At 41.2% G+C, this 17,354-nt stretch overlaps 2 protein-coding genes across 4 annotated transcripts in view; both read left to right on the forward strand.

Moving 5' to 3' along the window:
• The window catches only part of LOC149841853 (uncharacterized), a 58,619-nt gene extending 52,187 nt beyond the window's left edge, over positions 1-6,432 (forward strand). The window contains exons 15-18 of one of the 3 annotated variants that reach the window (XR_016430735.1): positions 4,150-4,232; positions 4,321-4,489; positions 4,600-4,815; positions 6,348-6,432. Coding sequence is in view for 1 of the 3 variants with exons in the window: in XM_089998737.1 (XP_089854863.1) it covers positions 4,150-4,232; positions 4,321-4,434 (197 nt within the window). In the remaining 2 variants the exon portion in view is untranslated. Of the gene's footprint in view, positions 1-4,149; positions 4,233-4,320; positions 4,555-4,599; positions 4,914-6,347 lie in introns of those variants that run through there. The other 2 variants (XR_016430734.1, XM_089998737.1) reach the window with 2 other exon arrangements.
• A 3,477-nt stretch (positions 6,433-9,909) lies between these two features.
• Positions 9,910-14,015, forward strand: LOC149841854 (uncharacterized). The gene has a single exon (XM_089998738.1). The coding sequence runs from the start codon at positions 10,569-10,571 to the stop codon at positions 13,482-13,484; it is 2,916 nt and encodes a 971-aa protein (XP_089854864.1). The 5' UTR covers positions 9,910-10,568; the 3' UTR covers positions 13,485-14,015.
• The last annotated feature ends 3,339 nt before the right edge of the window (positions 14,016-17,354 follow it).

Raw genomic sequence — 17,354 nt, forward strand, 5'->3', positions numbered from 1 at the left:
GTTGTGACAACAAGAGCTCCATCTATATTGCTAGCAATCACACTTTTCATGAACGAACGAAGCATATTGAGATGGACTGTCATTATGTTCGAGATGAGTTCCTACGCGGCACCATTCAACTCCCATATGTTCCTACCGAATATCAGTTGGCGGACTTCTTCACCAAAGCCCTGCCTTCGCCTCGCTTCTACTTCCTCCTTAGCAAACTCTCAGTGATTTCACCATGTGTTTGAGGGGGGGTGTTAAAATATGATGTATATTTATATATATATATATATATATATATATATATTTATTTATTTATTTTGTAAAACCCGATAGGGGTATTTTTGTCATTTCACCTGTACACGTATATCATTGATATGCTTTTTCTTTTCTTTCTTTTTCCTTTATTCTTTATTCTTTTTTATTTTTTATTTTTTCTTTTTTTATCATTTGAGAGGGGTCCACATAGAGTCGTTGGACCCCTCCAGCGGTCATAAATATGACCGTTGGAGGGGCTCCAACGACTCTATGGGAGCCCCTCCTTGGGTCCCTTGCTGAGTATAAATAAGGGGCACAACCCCATGTATTTCCTAAGCTTCTTGTGAAGCATTCTATGAAGTGAAGAATATTTTTTACCTCTTTTTGTGCTTGACCACTTTTGTGGTTTATTTTGCCCCTTTGTGGCCTCTTGTGTATGTGCGTGCTTCCGTGCTCTCGCTTGAAGACTTTTGCCCTTTTCATTAGGCACTTTATTACAGAACTCATTCAGCATGACCTCGCAACACTAGCTGAGGCGCTTGCGGTTGCAGAGAAACTTGCCGAGCTGGATAGAAATGACCCTGCATTTCAAGGCAGACAGCAGGGAAATGATCGCAACAATCGAAGAGACAATCGAAGGAACGACCAAGGACAAAATGCTGGTCGGGGAAACCAGCAGAATCATGGCCGACAAGATGGCCAAAATAATAATCAGAATTGGAATAATTTTCAAGGTGGTAATTATCGTCGCCGTGACTGTCGCATCTGCCATGGGGATCATTGGCAGGATACATGTCCCAATAGAAACCGCGGTCAAGGGGAATGGAGATAACCGTGCACCCCGAGTTGCGAATGTTGTTCAGGGTGAGGAAGATGATCAACCTGCAGTAGCGCCAACAGTTGGCGCAATGCAGATGATGAATGCAGTAAAGGTCACAACCAGTGTGGAACCGACAATATGCAAAGAATTGATGTATTTGGAACTTTTGCTCAACGGAAGACTCACCAAGGCATTGGTAGACACAGGTGCCACGCACAACTTCATCTCGCATGAAGAAGCAAAACAGTTGGGATTACAGTGGGAGAAAAAAGAGAGCCGCATGAAAGCGGTTAATTCAGATGCTAAAGACATCTACGATGTCGCTCGGGATGTACCAGTGCGGATCCACAACTGGCCAGGAAGGATCGCGTTATCAGTCACACCCATGGATGATTTTAAAGTCATCATCGGGATGAAATTCTTGAGAAGCAACAAGGCAGTGCCGATGCCCCACCTCAACATTGTCAGCTTTGAGAGTGAGAGTCAGCCCTGCATGGTTACTGCGATGACAGTGAAGCCTTGTGAGCGTTTGGTGTCTGCGCTCCAGTTGAAGAGAGGCATGAAAAGTGGTGACGAGACTTTTCTTGTCACAATCCGTGCTACAAATGAGGTAGAAAAAGTCGCGGATGTCCCAAAGGCCTTAACGCCAGTATTGAAGGAGTTCAGTGATGTTATGCCCGCCGAGATGCCGAAGAAGCTACCTCCGAGGCGTGAGGTAGATCATCAGATTGAATTAATACCGGGTGCACGGCCACCCGCAATGGCTCCTTATCGCATGGCAATTCCTGAGCTGCAGGAATTACGCAGACAATTGGGTGGTATGCTCGAAGCAGGAATCGTCCAGCCATCCAAAGTTCCCTTTGGAGCACCCGTGCTCTTTCAAGCAAGGCACGATGGGTCGAAGCGGTTGTGCGTCGACTATAGGGCACTGAACAAAATGACGGTGAAGAACAAGTACCCGCTTCCTTTAATCGTAGACTTGTTCGATCAACTTGGAAAGGCAAATGTCTTCTCTAAGTTGGATTTGAGATCGGGCAACTGGCAAGATTAGACAGAGTTGGCGAAGGCATATCTAAACAAGACAACCAAGCGCATGAAGAAATGGGCAGATGAGAAGCGTCGCCCAACAGAATTTCGAGTTGGAGACAAAGTGTTGGCCAAGCTCTTTCCTGACCGCACAACTATCTTTCGGGGACACCACCGAGGCCTTATTCGCAAGTATGATGACCCCTTCACCATTATCAAACGTGTGGGAAACTTGGCGTACCGGTTGGACTTGCCAATAAACTTTCAAGTGCACCCCGTATTCCATATATGTAACCTGAAGCCATTCCACGAAGATGAAGGAGATCCTCAACGGAGCATGCCTCAATGTGCTCCGATCCCGCAACGAGCTCCTTCAACAGTTAGTGTACCAGGTAGAGATCTAGATATCATCCTCAACCATTCCAACAACTATATAGGAGAAGTCAGAAAATACTTAGTGCAGTAGAAAGAATTGCCAGAATGTGAAGCCACCTGGGAGAAAGCCAGCAACATGTTTCAGCATCGACAACTTGTAGAAGGCTACCATGAACAATTGGCGTCGAGGACGGCGCCAACTTAGGCGGGGGAGCGTGTTCCGGACCGCCATGTTTTTCACCTTTTTGCTCTGATGTATATACCTCTTTGGCACTCTAGAGTGCCCCACAAGGCCTTACGGCCTAAGTACCCCGTGTATTCGGACCCTCTCTTCCCCTCTTGATGTACTTTGCTTTCAAGTATCTATAAAGAAGCTTTTTGCATCTCTCTCTCTCTCTCTCTCTTTGTGCTTGTGCATACGCGTACTCTTGCTTCCGCTCGTGCGCGTGTGTTGTGCGTTGCTTGTGCGCTTAAAAGGCTTGCCTTCGGTGTGTGTGATTGCCCGAAGCTACGTCACGGGGGCCTTCGCTTCCCAGCCCGTGACAACCATAATGCCTCTTAATATTCTCAAGTATCTGATTGTTCTGCTCACGCCATATGTACCACAATGCTATAAAAGATCTATAGTTGCCAAAGAATACTCCACTTTTTCTCTTTTTTTCAAACTCAAGGTTCCAATAGTAAATTATATGGCCCAATATTCAAAAGTCTGATCCAGCCATGTTAGTAGAGGTGGTCCCTAAATATGGGACAAACCCAAAACAGAAGCCAAGCTGTTTCTTCTGCACCACATGTAGCAGCAACTTGCCATATGATATCATAGCTGTTTGAGATGAACTGACATTGGGGTTTTATCAAATGATTTCAGCTATGAAAATGCAAAAGCTCTAGGAGTTTTATGTGGATCCCAAGTCTTCCCTTTTAAGGAAAGGGCATTCATTTGTTCCCGCAATGACAGGTAACATGATTTAGTGGTGAAAGATGCAGCTTTTGGAACAACTCCAAATAATGGTGTCTTCTGAATTTTTAAATCCATAACCACCCGTGTCTTGATTAAGAGATAAACCATTCTTCAATCTCACTGGGTGACAAAATGATGAAACGTGATATCCCATACTCTAAATCCCAAACAACACCTATCCACCAAGCGTTCCTTATGTGTGACCAGATTAAACAGGTTCCACAAGCTCGTCCAAACTTATGAGCCCGCAGCACGATATTGCTTGTGGGGGTAGGGTTTATCCTTCAGGCCATTTAAAGAATTTGACCAGTTTATCAGGCAGAAAAACTGATTTTCTGCTTTCAGTGGACTCTTTTAGGATATCTTGTGGCTTTATGACGTATGAAACAAAGATTAGTTTCCAAACATGGGATTCAAAGCCATGGCCTTTCAACTTGTTAAACTTTCTGTTCTGTGCTTACTAATCACTTAATCTCTTCATACATAGAAATAAACAAAACTTATCAATGCTATTCATGTTTGGCCACTCAAATTGTGAATTATGGATATCCGCCCAAATTTATGACTTATCATGAGATTTGAAGTATTGATTCAGCAACTTATGTTTGTCGTTTTGCCATCTTGATTTATCCTTTCCCTTTTCTGTCATTTATAGATGAATAATCTTAGGATTCAAACCTTAGGAAATTTCAGAAATTGATTGAACTCGATTTTATGCTGGCAGGAGGAGCTCCATCCACTCTTGTCAGTTTGATTGGGCAGAAACAGTATCAACGTTGTGCAAAAGATGTCTATTTTTTTCTGCAGGCAAGACTTTTGTTGTTTAATGATATCCATCAAGTTAATGTTAGTTTCTTATTCTTTTTTCTTAACCCAGCACGTCTTCTATTTGCAGTCCACAACGTGTGTGAAGCAGCTAGCATACAGTGTCTTGGAGCTGTTATTGGTTTCAATATTCCCTGAACTGAATGATCTGATTCTAGATATACACAAGAAGGCCTTTCATTAACTTGACTTTGCCTAAGGAGTTCGATAGAGCTATGTCACATAGATGCTGCTAAAAGGTCATCTCATGCTGTTGTTAAATTTCAATTAAGAGTAGTATACAAGGGGACATGACACGTGAGTAAATTGGAATATCCTTGTGACATAGGGATATGTTGTTTTGCTTCAGTTTATGGCAGGGAATTGGCTTTTCCCAAGATCACATGCGGACGACCCACTGTGCAACTGTTGATTAAGTGAAGTCTTGGTGCGCTGCTGTGATTCTAACAAAGGGCCTGTAGCAAGGGCCAATTCTCCAAGTCATGTGGCCTCTCCATTTTGGGAACCATCATACTCCAGAATTCCAGATCTGTATACTGGCACACATGTAGCAGTAAAAAAATCGGTGAGTAATATTTTGTGTAGATTTAAAAGCTTCCTTGTATATGTATAGGTTTAATTTTGTTTCACCTGTATATTTATGTAACTTATTGTACATGTTAGTTTGCTCAATGCAGTTTTAGAAGAATGGATGAATCATTTGCGTTGTCACCAATTTCATGAGACAACTATAAGTGCATTCACTTTTCATAGATTCTTCCATTCCACGAGTCCCAACATAAATTCCCTACCCAAGCATCTCCGCTGATAAATCCGTATGATGTTGGGCATGGACATGAATGCATCTAAAGTTTTAGATTAAATAAAAAAACACCTGCAACTATGATTTTTGAATGGATTTAACAGTACCTAGTGAAGATGATGATACATATATATGTGATTGAATTGGAAATCATAGGTGCAAGCTGTCTCGATTCCCCATGGATTTGTTCAACATGGTTTATTTGCTGAGTTCAAAAATCAGTTCTATTTTTTTAAATAAAAAACCTTATGGATGTGGTTTACGTAGCATATTTAGTTGGAGATGCGTATTTAACCATGTCACAAAGATAGGTCGACATGACGACACGTGATGCAGGTTTTACTCGCAAGTTTGAAAACTTTTAGGGTATAGGTTTTTATTTTTATTTTTATTTTTAATCAATAAAAACTTTTTTTGATATTTTAAAAGTAACAAAAAATATATTTTGAAATAATATATAAAAGTACTAAAATATTAAAAATGTTCGTACGTGTCAGTCTTGCATCATGTCTACTCGTCGCCAATGACACACAAAATAGCGTCCCTAAGACAGGTTTTGAATCATATAATTGCGATATGTAATCTACTCTTAGTGGATGCTTCTCGGCTTCCGATCCCGCATGACTGCCACTAATTCATGTTTTTCAGGATGGGCCAGGTGCATCCGACCCTCGTTTGACAGAGAGGCTGTCCACTGTTACAGCCTCTCATATATATATATATATTGGCAGACTTCCAAACAATGTACACCACCATCAGGAAATTATTTTTCTACGTAAATGGTCTTTAGCAGCGGTCTTGACTCTCGACCGCTGAAGACATTTTTTTTTTCAGAAGAGCGCGCACGTCCGAGCCTCGTCCGACGGGAAGGGGCGTTCGTCAATACGCTCGAAGATGTGATAATGCATGATTGTATAAGAATAGGCTCTAAGATTGTTCTGGTTCCAACACGTGATCTCTATCTCTCTCTCATATATGCTAATGCCGTTGGGAATCGTAATGTCAATATGGTCCTTATTCATCAACAGCGAGGAGAAAACCAGCATGATTCATGTTTCTCTTTTATGATAAAGCAGTTCTTTGGCTTTATCGGATCAAAATAACTTTTACGAAACCTAAAAAGAAGAGATGCCTCAATCTTCTTGTTGACGCACTTCAAAAAGCGTCTTATATGCTGCCATATTTTACTGTACGTTTTCTGCACTTTTTATCTTTTCAATTGATTGGTACCTTTTGTATACAAGTAATGTTGTGCTGTCAATTCTCTTGTTGGAGTCTAATGAGGTATCTCTCAGGTTCGAATCCCACTGGCACTATCACCACTCTACAATAGAGAGAGAGAGAGGGAGCAGTACTATTTTACCATGACAGCAGACCGAGATAAAGAGAGAGCAGTAAAATTTTACAATGATATCAGACCGAGGTAATTTATTTGGAGTCAGGACCCTGGGAATGGGATATCCAGTTTGTTATTATGGATATGGCCGTTGGGGGCATACGTGGTTTAGATCATGATCATGGTCCAGAGCTGCAATTCACTTGTTCAATCTTTCTAGTTAAAAAGAAACACCGATTATTCTAATTTCTAAAGCAGACTAACACTTGTATGATGGTTTTTTTTTTGATGAAGTTTTCTGCCAAAGCAAGTAATCTCCAGGTGGGGTCACCGACACCCAAGCCCTTATGGAGCCCACCAGTTAACCCGCACACTCAGTAGGAATCAAACCTAGGACAAAAGGGTCAGCGCCTTCTTCCCACGTCTGCTGCCACTCGGACGACCCATGCGGGTGTATGAGGGTCTAATTTTCAAAAAGGATGCTTAAACAGCCCATTGGTCCTACTTAAAATTCTTAAATTGTAGGGTTTAAGACCAATGACAATGAGATCAGCATTAGTTTTGAATCTATGGTAACCAAAGGCCGCCATAAGCACTAACGCCAAGGCCACAGTAAACTGAAAATAATATGATGGACCATTGTGTTGCTGAAGAAGGCAAGCCCTGCAGCCACTTGTAAAGTCACCAACGTTGTCTGTCTAAAATCCTCACATTTTTTTCCTCTCTCTTGGGGTCAATTTGCCTCAATCGCTTGATGCAAGAGTGCAGACTAAGCTCGTAAGGGCTCCACTCAACCGAAAGAGCAAAAAAACCCATTTTGCACGTTTCATTTAACACAGACCCATTTCTCTCTCTCTCTCTCTCTCTCTCTCTCTCTCTCTCTCTCTCTCTATATATATATATATATATATATATATATATATATATATATATATGGCAAACAAATTTGATCAACTTTTTATATTTTTTTTCTATCATAGCTGGCATATCTTATTGAGTAGGAGTTAGGCCGAACCAGATAACATCCAAAAGGTGGACCACTACTGGTAAGCATTGAACATGACGAAAATTAGCTTCTACGCAATAGCGTTCTTGTCATATATTAATTTTCAAGAAGTGAGGAGAAACGAACACGGCAAGCATGTTTTTGACATAAATGCCCATGAAATGTTTAGTGCGGAAATATGCAACCCGATATGAGCTTAGCCCACTTTATGCTGGGTCCAGTCCGAATTGGGCGACGACATTTAGGCCTGGCTGAAACCTATCTTTATGCTGCAGTGCCCACAGGGCTCTGCTAATCTGGTAAGGATAATTCTTTTTTTATTATTTATTACTCGAAAAAACCATGTCTGGGATCAAAGCCAGCTACGATCATTGTCTAAAGGCGTAAAACTCCGAGGTTAAAATCCTCGCTCCCAAGACCTATGCTAAGCATTGCTGCATCGGCTTGTGCAAATGGGTGACACTCGTGAGAATCGAACCTTGATTGCCCGTCTATGTTAAATCTAGGATATAACCAATCTTAATCCAAATTTGCAGGTGAAGAAATAAGACTGTTGAATCTAGGGTACCACTTGGGATGGGGGATGGGCCAGGGTTCTAATCCTTTGGTTCATGATCCACTGTCAGGGTGGGGATGCTGTCAAAACCAAAAAGGCCATGTTTGTCCAAAATCAGCAGACTGTCCCACTTATTATCCAATAAAAGACATCAAGGGCATTCTCATCTTCAACAAACTGACATGATTTGACCAAAAAAATAGATAAAGAGAAAGGGGAAAGTAATAGAGAATCAAAGGTGGATCAAAGTAAATGTGGCCAAACCGTTGACTTTTGAAAAGACATAAAACATATTTATTTTCTGCGAAATCAACTTTTCCATGATTAGGGTTTCTTGCCATTCTCTAAGGGTATTTTGATAAATTAATTATACATTTCTTTTCCCTGAAAAAAGAGACGAAGTTAGGGCATTTTTGGGCAGAGCAAAACCTTGGGCACCTGCGTGTTTTGACCAACAGCTTGAGTTGGTGTGTGCTTTTGTGATTGCCCAAAGTAGTCCAACTTCTCCCCATTTTTTTAAGATTTCATTTATATTTTATTCAAAGTATGAAAATCCTGTTCATGTCCTAGTTGAATTCAACATGACATGTATGCCCCTTCTTCTTTAGAATGAAAAATTTGATCACCAAGGTCTAGAACTCATAATATATGTTAGTATTGTTCCTAATGAGCTAGCCCAGTTTAATGAGCTAACAAACTAGGCTTGGTGAGCTTGGTATAGGCTTAGCATTGATTCAGGCCGCCTACCACATTAAGTGACCCGATTCTCGGTAAGGGTTCCTCCTCCTCGTAAAAAGAAAAGAAAAGAAAAGACTGGTTCAAATTCTAATTTTTTTCAAGTCTGTGAAATAAATGTACTAAAAAGTCTTTGTTATAAAGTTCAATTGGGTATGTAATTGGGCAATAGATTGATCCTTAATTCAAGCTCAAGGCAAATAACTAGTCCATGACAAGCAGTTCACAATAAAGAATGAGTGATTGTGCTAGCATGGCGATCATGCATCTTTGATGGACCTATACCTTGCAAAAGGATGCTTTGGACCTACAGCCACAGCTGTGTTTCATTTAGAAACATGCTTAGAAAGAATAAAAAAAGGCTACAATTGCAACATCTATATTATATGATCTATGTTATAACAGTCACCTTCCACAATACTAAAAAGTTCTTTTTCACACATTTATCTCTTGACGCAAATTATGGGACATGATGGATATTCTTCACATATGCAAAGGATACAGAAGACTTCCATCCGGTTGCCATTAATTTGACAATGTTGATCACCAGCCAAAGCGTGCTCAAGGTTGACAAAGCAAACAAAATTATTAGTTAATAATTGATTGACTAAAAAATATCATCTCAGAATACACAAATTGATATCCAAAGGAACAAAATAGGGGTAAAAACAGGACGGCAACACGGACTTCAGTAAAGTTAAATGCAATTAAGAAAATGCCTCGAGGCTCTAGCTGTCTCTACTTGAAATTTATATACGTAGTAACGTAGCTTACTGATCTGTGGTTATCATTAGCAAATAAATGCCAATATACCAGCAACAGCACAAAGCAAAACCCAGACAAATAGGCCCATAATAGAAATTCATATCTTCACATTGGATTTCAAAAGACTTTACCAAGCCAAATGTTCCTCAACAGCTATATAGAGAGAGAGCGATTGAGAAAGAGAGTAAGGAATGGCTGTAGTACAACTGGGGCAGGAAATAGCTTTTATAAGATTTGAGAGTGTCATTGACTTGTCTAAGAGGGCAAAAAACTTGACAGAGGCACCAAGGCGCCCAAATGTTTTTATTTAAAATTCTACTTAAAATATGAAAAAACAAACAAAGTAGTGCTGTTGTAAAGTCAATGAGTGTTTTTTTTAAAAAAAAATTGTGTATGATTTTAACCTGTGGGGTAAAATAAAAGGCTAATGGGGGGTGGTCTTTGGAAGGGTAGGAGCAGGGAATCAATGCAGACATGTATAGATTGACCGCGGGAGTAAATGCAGGGGATGTGCGGTGTGTTGCTCTTAATTAAATTGCAGAGGTTGGTGGTGGTCTGACAGAAGAGCAATAACAAGAAAAGGAAAAACCCAGAAGAAAAAGGGGGTTTTCTTTTCCCCTCTTCGTTTCATTTTCAGGGTTTTCTTCACGATTTCCCACTTTTTTTAAGGTTATTGATTTGGGGTTTGGTTCTTTTGATGAATCGAGAGATCTCCTCAATTGGGTACGTGTGGTTTTCGGGTTTCGATCTTTCCCATCTAGGGTTCCTGCATTCCTGAGGGGTTTGATGGGTGAGAGTTTGGGGTTGGGTTTTCTTGAAAGATTAGGCTTCGCTTTTGTGGGTGGTTTGTATTCTTAAAATTGGAATGGTCTAGCTTTTGTTTCTGGTGGAATACCTGCATCCCCTTTGATCTTTTGGTGGATTGAATCTAGGGTTTGAACGTGTAAAAAGTGGGAATCTTGGATGGAATCTCCTTCCCTCCTCTCCCTCAGCTTTTTGTTGTTCATATTTGAACGCTTGAGATTTTGGTTTTGAATTTTCTGTCACCTTTGTGTTTTTGAATGGCCTGAAGATTTGATTTGGGTATATCGGTTGCGCATTTTCTGAGGGTAGCATTTATGCATCTCCCACTATGGAAGCCCATATCTCACTGTGCTGCCCTTATCCTGGACAAGAAGGGCAGGAAGAAAGACGGGCCTGGTTTGACAGAGGAAGGCAAGAGGAGACCCTCAATCCTGAGGCAGTTGCAAGAGAGCAAGCTTAGGGAGGCTCTGGAGGAGGCATCTGAAGATGGGTCACTGGCCAAGTCCCAGGATATGGATTCTGATGGCTTTGGCAATGACCAGGAGGGCAGCTTTGGCAGGTCGAGGTCACTGGCCAGGCTCCATGCCCAGAGGGATTTCCTTAGGGCAACTGCCCTTGCTGCTGACAGGATATATGACAGTGAGGAGTCCATCCCTGATCTCAATCAGGCCTTCAACAAGTTCCTCACTATGTACCCAAAGTTCCAAATCTCAGAAAAGATTGACCATCTTAGATCTGATGACTATGGGCATCTCTCAGAGATGGTTGCCAAGGTATGTTTGGATTACTGTGGTTTTGGGCTTTTCTCTTACATCCAACAAATTCAGTGTTGGGAGTCTTGTGCATTTAGTTTGTCTGAGATTACTGCCAATCTCAGTAACCATGCACTCTATGGTGGTGCTGAGATGGGTACCTGTGAACATGATATAAAGACTAGGATCATGGACTACCTGAACATACCTGAGAATGAGTATGGCCTGGTCTTTACTGTTAGTAGGGGATCAGCTTTTAAGTTGCTAGCAGAGTCTTACCCATTCCAAACAAACAAAAAACTCCTCACCATGTTTGATTATGAGAGCCAGTCTGTGAATTGGATGGCTCAGAGTGCGAGAGAGAAGGGCGCGAAAGTTTCCAGTGCTTGGTTCAAATGGCCGACCCTGAGACTCTGTTCTTCAGAGCTTAGGAAGCAAATTTCTGCTGGTAAGAAGAAGAGAAAGAAGGATTCGGCTGTCGGTCTGTTTGTGTTTCCTGTGCAGTCGAGAGTCACTGGTGCTAAGTACTCGTATCAATGGATGGCGTTGGCACAACAGAACAATTGGCATGTTCTGCTCGATGCTGGATCGCTGGGTCCCAAAGACATGGATTCGCTAGGTCTGTCGCTTTTCCGCCCGGATTTTATTATCACTTCATTTTACCGGGTGTTTGGATCAGACCCCACAGGTTTTGGATGCCTCCTCATTAAGAAATCAGTCATGGGCACCTTGCAGAATCAGTACGGAACTGCGGGAACTGGGATGGTGAGGATCATCCCTGTTTATCCACAATATCTGAGTGATTCAGTGGATGGTGAAGATGATTTGTCTGGAACAGAAGACAACAATATCGACGGAAATGAAGAAGTAACATCTGAAAATGTTAAAGGAATGCACTTGCCTGCATTTTCAGGAGCATTCACGTCTGCACAAGTTAGAGACGTGTTTGAGACGGAGATGGAACATGATAACAGCTCTGACAGGGATGGGGCGAGTACCATCTTTGAAGAGACAGAAGAGAGTGCTTCGATTGGAGAGGTTATGAAGAGCCCTGTATTCAGCGAGGATGAGTCCTCAGACAACTCTTTTTGGATTGGTCTGGGTCAGAGTCCATTTGGATCAGATAACTCTGGACAGTTGAACAGGTCGAAATTGGGATCACCATTACCCCCCTCATGGTTTTCCAGCAGAAAAAATCATAAATACCTTTCTCCAAAGCAGAATTGGAAGGTATCCAAGAGCCCTCTGTATGATAACATGCACTTGGACCCAAGATCACATAATGTACTGTCATTCGATGCAGCAGTTCTATCAGTTTCCCAAGAATTGGACCGTGTAAAGGAGGTTCCTGAAGAGGAGCAATCTACAGAGATGGATGTTGTGCCAGAAGATGGCCTAAAAGCTTCTGAGTCGGATGCCCATGGTGCTCTTACTGAGGTGTCCTTCTCTGAGGATCACGATAGTGTTAAAGTGATGCATAAAGAGGAGCAAGATGGTGCAGAAACAAGTTTTTCATCAGATGAAATCAGAGAGGAAGTGGCCTGCAATGGAGATGGATTAGTCCATTCAGCCAAGCGGTCAGCATGTGATAATGGCAATAATAGCCATGACAATAGTTCGGCTATTGCGATATGTCTGGAAGGGGTGGAGGCTAAAGAAAGTGCCATAAGAAGGGAAACAGAAGGTGAGTTTAGGTTGTTAGACAGGAGAGAAGGGAGCAGGTTTGCTGGGGGTAGATTTTTTGGTGTGGAAGAGACAGAAAGAGTGGTCAGCATGGGAAGGAGGGCTTCCTTTACCATGGAAGATAATCATAAGGAGCATTTGAGTCACTCGGAAGGCGGGGAGGTATCTGCAACCACAATAGGTGATGATGATACTATTAGTGATGGAGAAGCACAAGAGCGGGGCAGAAGAGAGCCGGAGATTATATGCAGCCATCTTGATCATATTAACATGTTGGGTCTGAACAAAACTTCTCTTAGATTACGTTATCTGATCAATTGGCTTGTGACCTCATTGCTGCAACTGCAATTACGAGGTTCAGATGGTGGAACTGGAGCTCCATTAGTTCATATTTATGGACCAAAGATCAAGTATGAAAGGGGTGCGGCTGTGGCATTTAATTTAATTGACAAAAGCAGAAATATAATCAATCCAGAAGTTGTTCAAAAGCTGGCAGAGAAAAATGGTATATCCCTTGGTATCGGATTCCTTAGTCATATTCGGGCTCCGGAGAACCAGAAACAGCTTCATCGGGAGCTTGATGCTGACAACATTTCCTTATGCAGGCCCATTTCAAATGACCGTCGTGACGTGAAGAACCCCATGGTCAGAGTGGAGGTTGTTACCGCCTCCCTTGGCTTCTTGACAAATTTTGAAGATGTATATAAGATGTGGGCATTTGCAGCCAAGTTTCTTAATCCATCTTTTGTTGTAACTGATGGATTATCTACCATCCCGGAATCTGGAGAAAGCTGAAGTGTTTTATTATGATTTGTGTGCTTTCTTCATGCTTGAAGGGCATTCTAGGTTCTTTGCTTCCACGCACATGTAAGCACCTGGACACCCTCAATGACCAACTTGGTTTTTTTGGAGTGATCGGCCGTGTGATGCAGGGGCAACGGAGATGAGGAGGCTTTGCTGTTGGTTATGTTCTTTTGCATCTTCATAAGAATGAAATTCCTCAAGGGGCAGTGGTGCTCGAGTTGACTAATCAAGGAATGAGTGGTGCATGATTTGTTGGTTGTGGGTAAATTTGTTTATTCTTGTTTTTTATATATTCTCTTTTTTGGTTCATTTAGATTTCATGTTAGAAACATGTATCACTCAGTACACCAATTGGTATCCCTGCTTTCTTATGTGGTTTGTTTTAGCAAAATTTAGTGGATGAACAAAGGAATGTTGTCTTATAAAAAACCCGAATTAGTTTCTATTGGTTATTCTTAAACTGGTGTGTCTATATTCCATCAGGAATCAGCGCTCTTAATCTAAATAGCAATTGAAACTTTCCATCTCTCTCTCTCTTTTATTCAACTATAGTTCCTATTTCCAATCCATTATAAACAATATTATGGGCTGATTGCTAGATGATGATGTATCCTGAACGAAATGCTTATGTAATCTATACCCGGTGTTCCTTTGTTCACATGGTAGGCAGCTCTTGTAATCTGCATGCCAAATCGAAACTTGTTTATTTTCCTTGGACCATAGTTCCTGCTTCCATTCAGTAACCTTCATAAACAATGATAAGAGCTGATCACTAGGCTATGTTCTTAGCCGTGTGAGAATCATCTGTGGCATCACTTGTCTGAGGCTAATTTGAATGCAATTTGGCATAGTAAGTTTTTATAGTGTGCTGTTGTGAAGTACATCACAGGCTTTACTCATGTCTCGATACACATTAGTGTACGTTCATTAGTCTCTATATTGGTAGCAACGCCAGGTGGTACACGATGATACTGTTTCATCCTGCAAAAACTAGAATGTTCTGTTCTGCACTTCATCTGATTGTTTCTGTCTCTAATCAGAGGGAAGTCTGAAATGTAATCCGTTCTTCACTAAGCAATATACATGTGGCAAAGAAGGCTTAGTGATCATTGTGTTAAAACGATTAAAGCCTAACTGTATTCTAGGTTCTGTAGGAACTGAATCAGGGCCGTAGGCAAAAGGTAAGAGTAGAGTGATGAATGTCTTTCTGACTTCTCTTTTTCAGGCAGCTCCAAGTTGAAGAAATTGCAATTTTGTCTCATGCTCTTCTAATTTCAGTGTTATTATCTGGTGGCTGGTAATGATAGTTCATTTGTTTTTCATCAATTAGTAGTAAGAAATGAAACAATATGTTGAATTCTGTTAAAAAAATAACTGCATGAAATCACGAGTATGATTCTTTATCTGCTTGTGAGGCCTTTGTTTACATTCACTTCTATCCCTCTATTCGACGTTAGCTTTTGTCTTTCCTATTATCCTAGAATTTGTTGGTATTTTGAAGGGTGAAGTAACTTCATTGTTAAGGAACGGCATGCTCACAGGATACGACAACTTTGATGAAAGGGAGTGGGGATCACGTCTCTGCTTCAGGCAGCTCCAAGTTGAGGAAGTTGCAACCTGGGTTGGGGATTTTGACTTTGCCATATTGTTGCACAATGAATTGTTTTTAACTTGATGACTGGCACTTTTTCTACGACCCACCATGTCATTTGTAATCATTTATTTTCTTCTAACTTGATTGATTGATACCGACTGTGCCTGAAACAGTTTGAAATTCCCGTGCTAATTATTTTGTCAAAACATTGTTTTTTGCTCAAGTTTATGAAAATTCAGCTGTCATCCCCTCTCAAGATATTAGGTACTCGACTATCCAAAAAAAGATTTTAGGTACTCCGTAATTTTGCCTTTGACTGTGAAAATATGATGTCTTTTTCCTTTTCAAGCTAGGTGTTTTTAATACCGTTTTTGGTCGCACATCTGCCTAAGCATGCTTACAATCGGGGAGAAGTGACCTTTTTAAAATCCTGTAGGTTCTAGGGATCAAGTCATGAAAATCTCTCTCTCTCAGGAGTAATGGCAACTCATGTAAGCAATTTTAAGAAAAATAATGGACCGGCCAACATACTTGAACGCCTAGTAGCAGCAGAATCTAACCACCAAAACATTGACAACTACATTGATGTATGGTTTTTCCCACATGGTTCATCCCCTTTATCTCTGTTTGCAATGGGCAGCTCATTGAGAATGCTAGCTGTGGATGTAATGTATTGTTGGTTTCTGCTAAGGTGCTGGTTTCTTCATCCGGCAAAGTTGTTAGACCTGTTATTCCAAAGGCCATTGACATAGGGTCCCGCTCGCCACTATCATGTGATATGAGATCTCTGTAAATATGCCAAACATCTAAAGGTGCATGGTAAAGAAAAAACACACAGACCACTAAGCATTGATCTGCTTTAGGCTGTGTTTGGGAGCACTGCATCTGAGTGCATCGGCATTGCTTTACGAAATTGACGATGCACTCTGTTGTTTGAGTGCCAAGGTTTTGTCAAAACAGTGCTGGGGAGGGTTTTGCCAGTGCCAAAACCCTCCCCAGTGAATGAATTCGACACCCACCCCATGAGGTGGGTTTTGTCTATTCCTAGAATGGACGGATGGCCCGATGCCCTGCGTCCCTCCTGCTCTCCCTCTGCAATGTCCCATCTCCTTTCCACCAATGAAACCATGCTTATCTAACCCAACAACCATTGAATGGTTCTTCACCTAACACACTAATTGTGTTCTTCCTTCCATTGTCATCCTTCACTGTAACTTCTCCAGGAGGGTTAGCATCTTCAACCAGCAAAACAAAGGAAAAACAAAGGTACGATTTTTTTCTGGTTTTCTGTTTTAGCTTTTTTTTTGAGCTTTTGCAAAGGGGTTTTCTGTTTTTCGATATTTTTTTTCTTGTTTTCTATTTTAGCTTTTTTTTCTGTTTGCAAAGAGGATTGCTATTTTTTTGTTTTGCTTAAACCCTAGTTTTCTTTTTTGCAAAGGGTTTTTTAGGTTTTGAGAGTTGCTGCTCAAATACCTAAATTTTAGGGAATTTGATCCCTCATTTTCTTCACTGTGGATGTCTAAGTGGTTGGATATTCAGAGTGTATCAATCAGGTGGATCTGATTCACTTGCTAGAGATTACTTAGGATGCTTCAATCTTTCCATTGATGGTGCTAGTCTTCTAGTAATTAAATCTATTTACACCATCTGCCTTCAAAGAGAAGTGCGATGACTTGCATGAAAAATTGCCAATTTTATAAACATATTGTACATCATAATTTATTTAATCATGTTGGCTGCAGCTTGTTCTACGTAGACTTTATAATGTCTAAGCATATCCTTCTGCTAATAGGCCACTCTGAATGTGTGGGATTGGTGAAGAAATTCAACTTGCCCCTATTGGTATGCTCTCTTTGCAATTTTCATATGTGATAATTTATTCATCCATTTCCCGATCACCAGCTTGTGTGTAATCCCTGAATTTGGATCAAAGAAATCCAACCTGAGCTATGGACGTCCTAGTAGACTTGTGTGGAACAACTCAGAGCCAGGCAACCCGGGCTGAGATGCAGCAAGTTGGCAATGGCTTTCATAAGCATATCAAGCTCCATGGCAACTGTTTGAGAGAGAAAGATCTTATAGTGGACTCCAATTGACCTAAGCCACGTGCTAGCACCATATCTTTCAGCACCATATCTTTCAGGTGATGAGTCTGTGCTGACTAACCATACATGGTAAAGATTGTTTTAGGACCCAAGTCAAACACTCACAACCGAGCCAAGAGTCAAAAGGTTCATTGATTTGGCACTGACTTGGACCGTGGCTTA

This window comes from Nuphar pumila, chromosome 3 (assembly GCF_984573655.1).
Source record: "Nuphar pumila chromosome 3, dmNupPumi1.hap1.1, whole genome shotgun sequence".
Taxonomy (NCBI): domain Eukaryota; kingdom Viridiplantae; phylum Streptophyta; class Magnoliopsida; order Nymphaeales; family Nymphaeaceae; genus Nuphar; species Nuphar pumila.

Excerpts from the sequence above, each read along its gene's own strand:
- LOC149841854 (XM_089998738.1), top strand. The coding sequence starts at position 10,569 with ATGCATCTCCCACTATGGAAGCCCATATCTCACTGTGCTGCCCTTATC.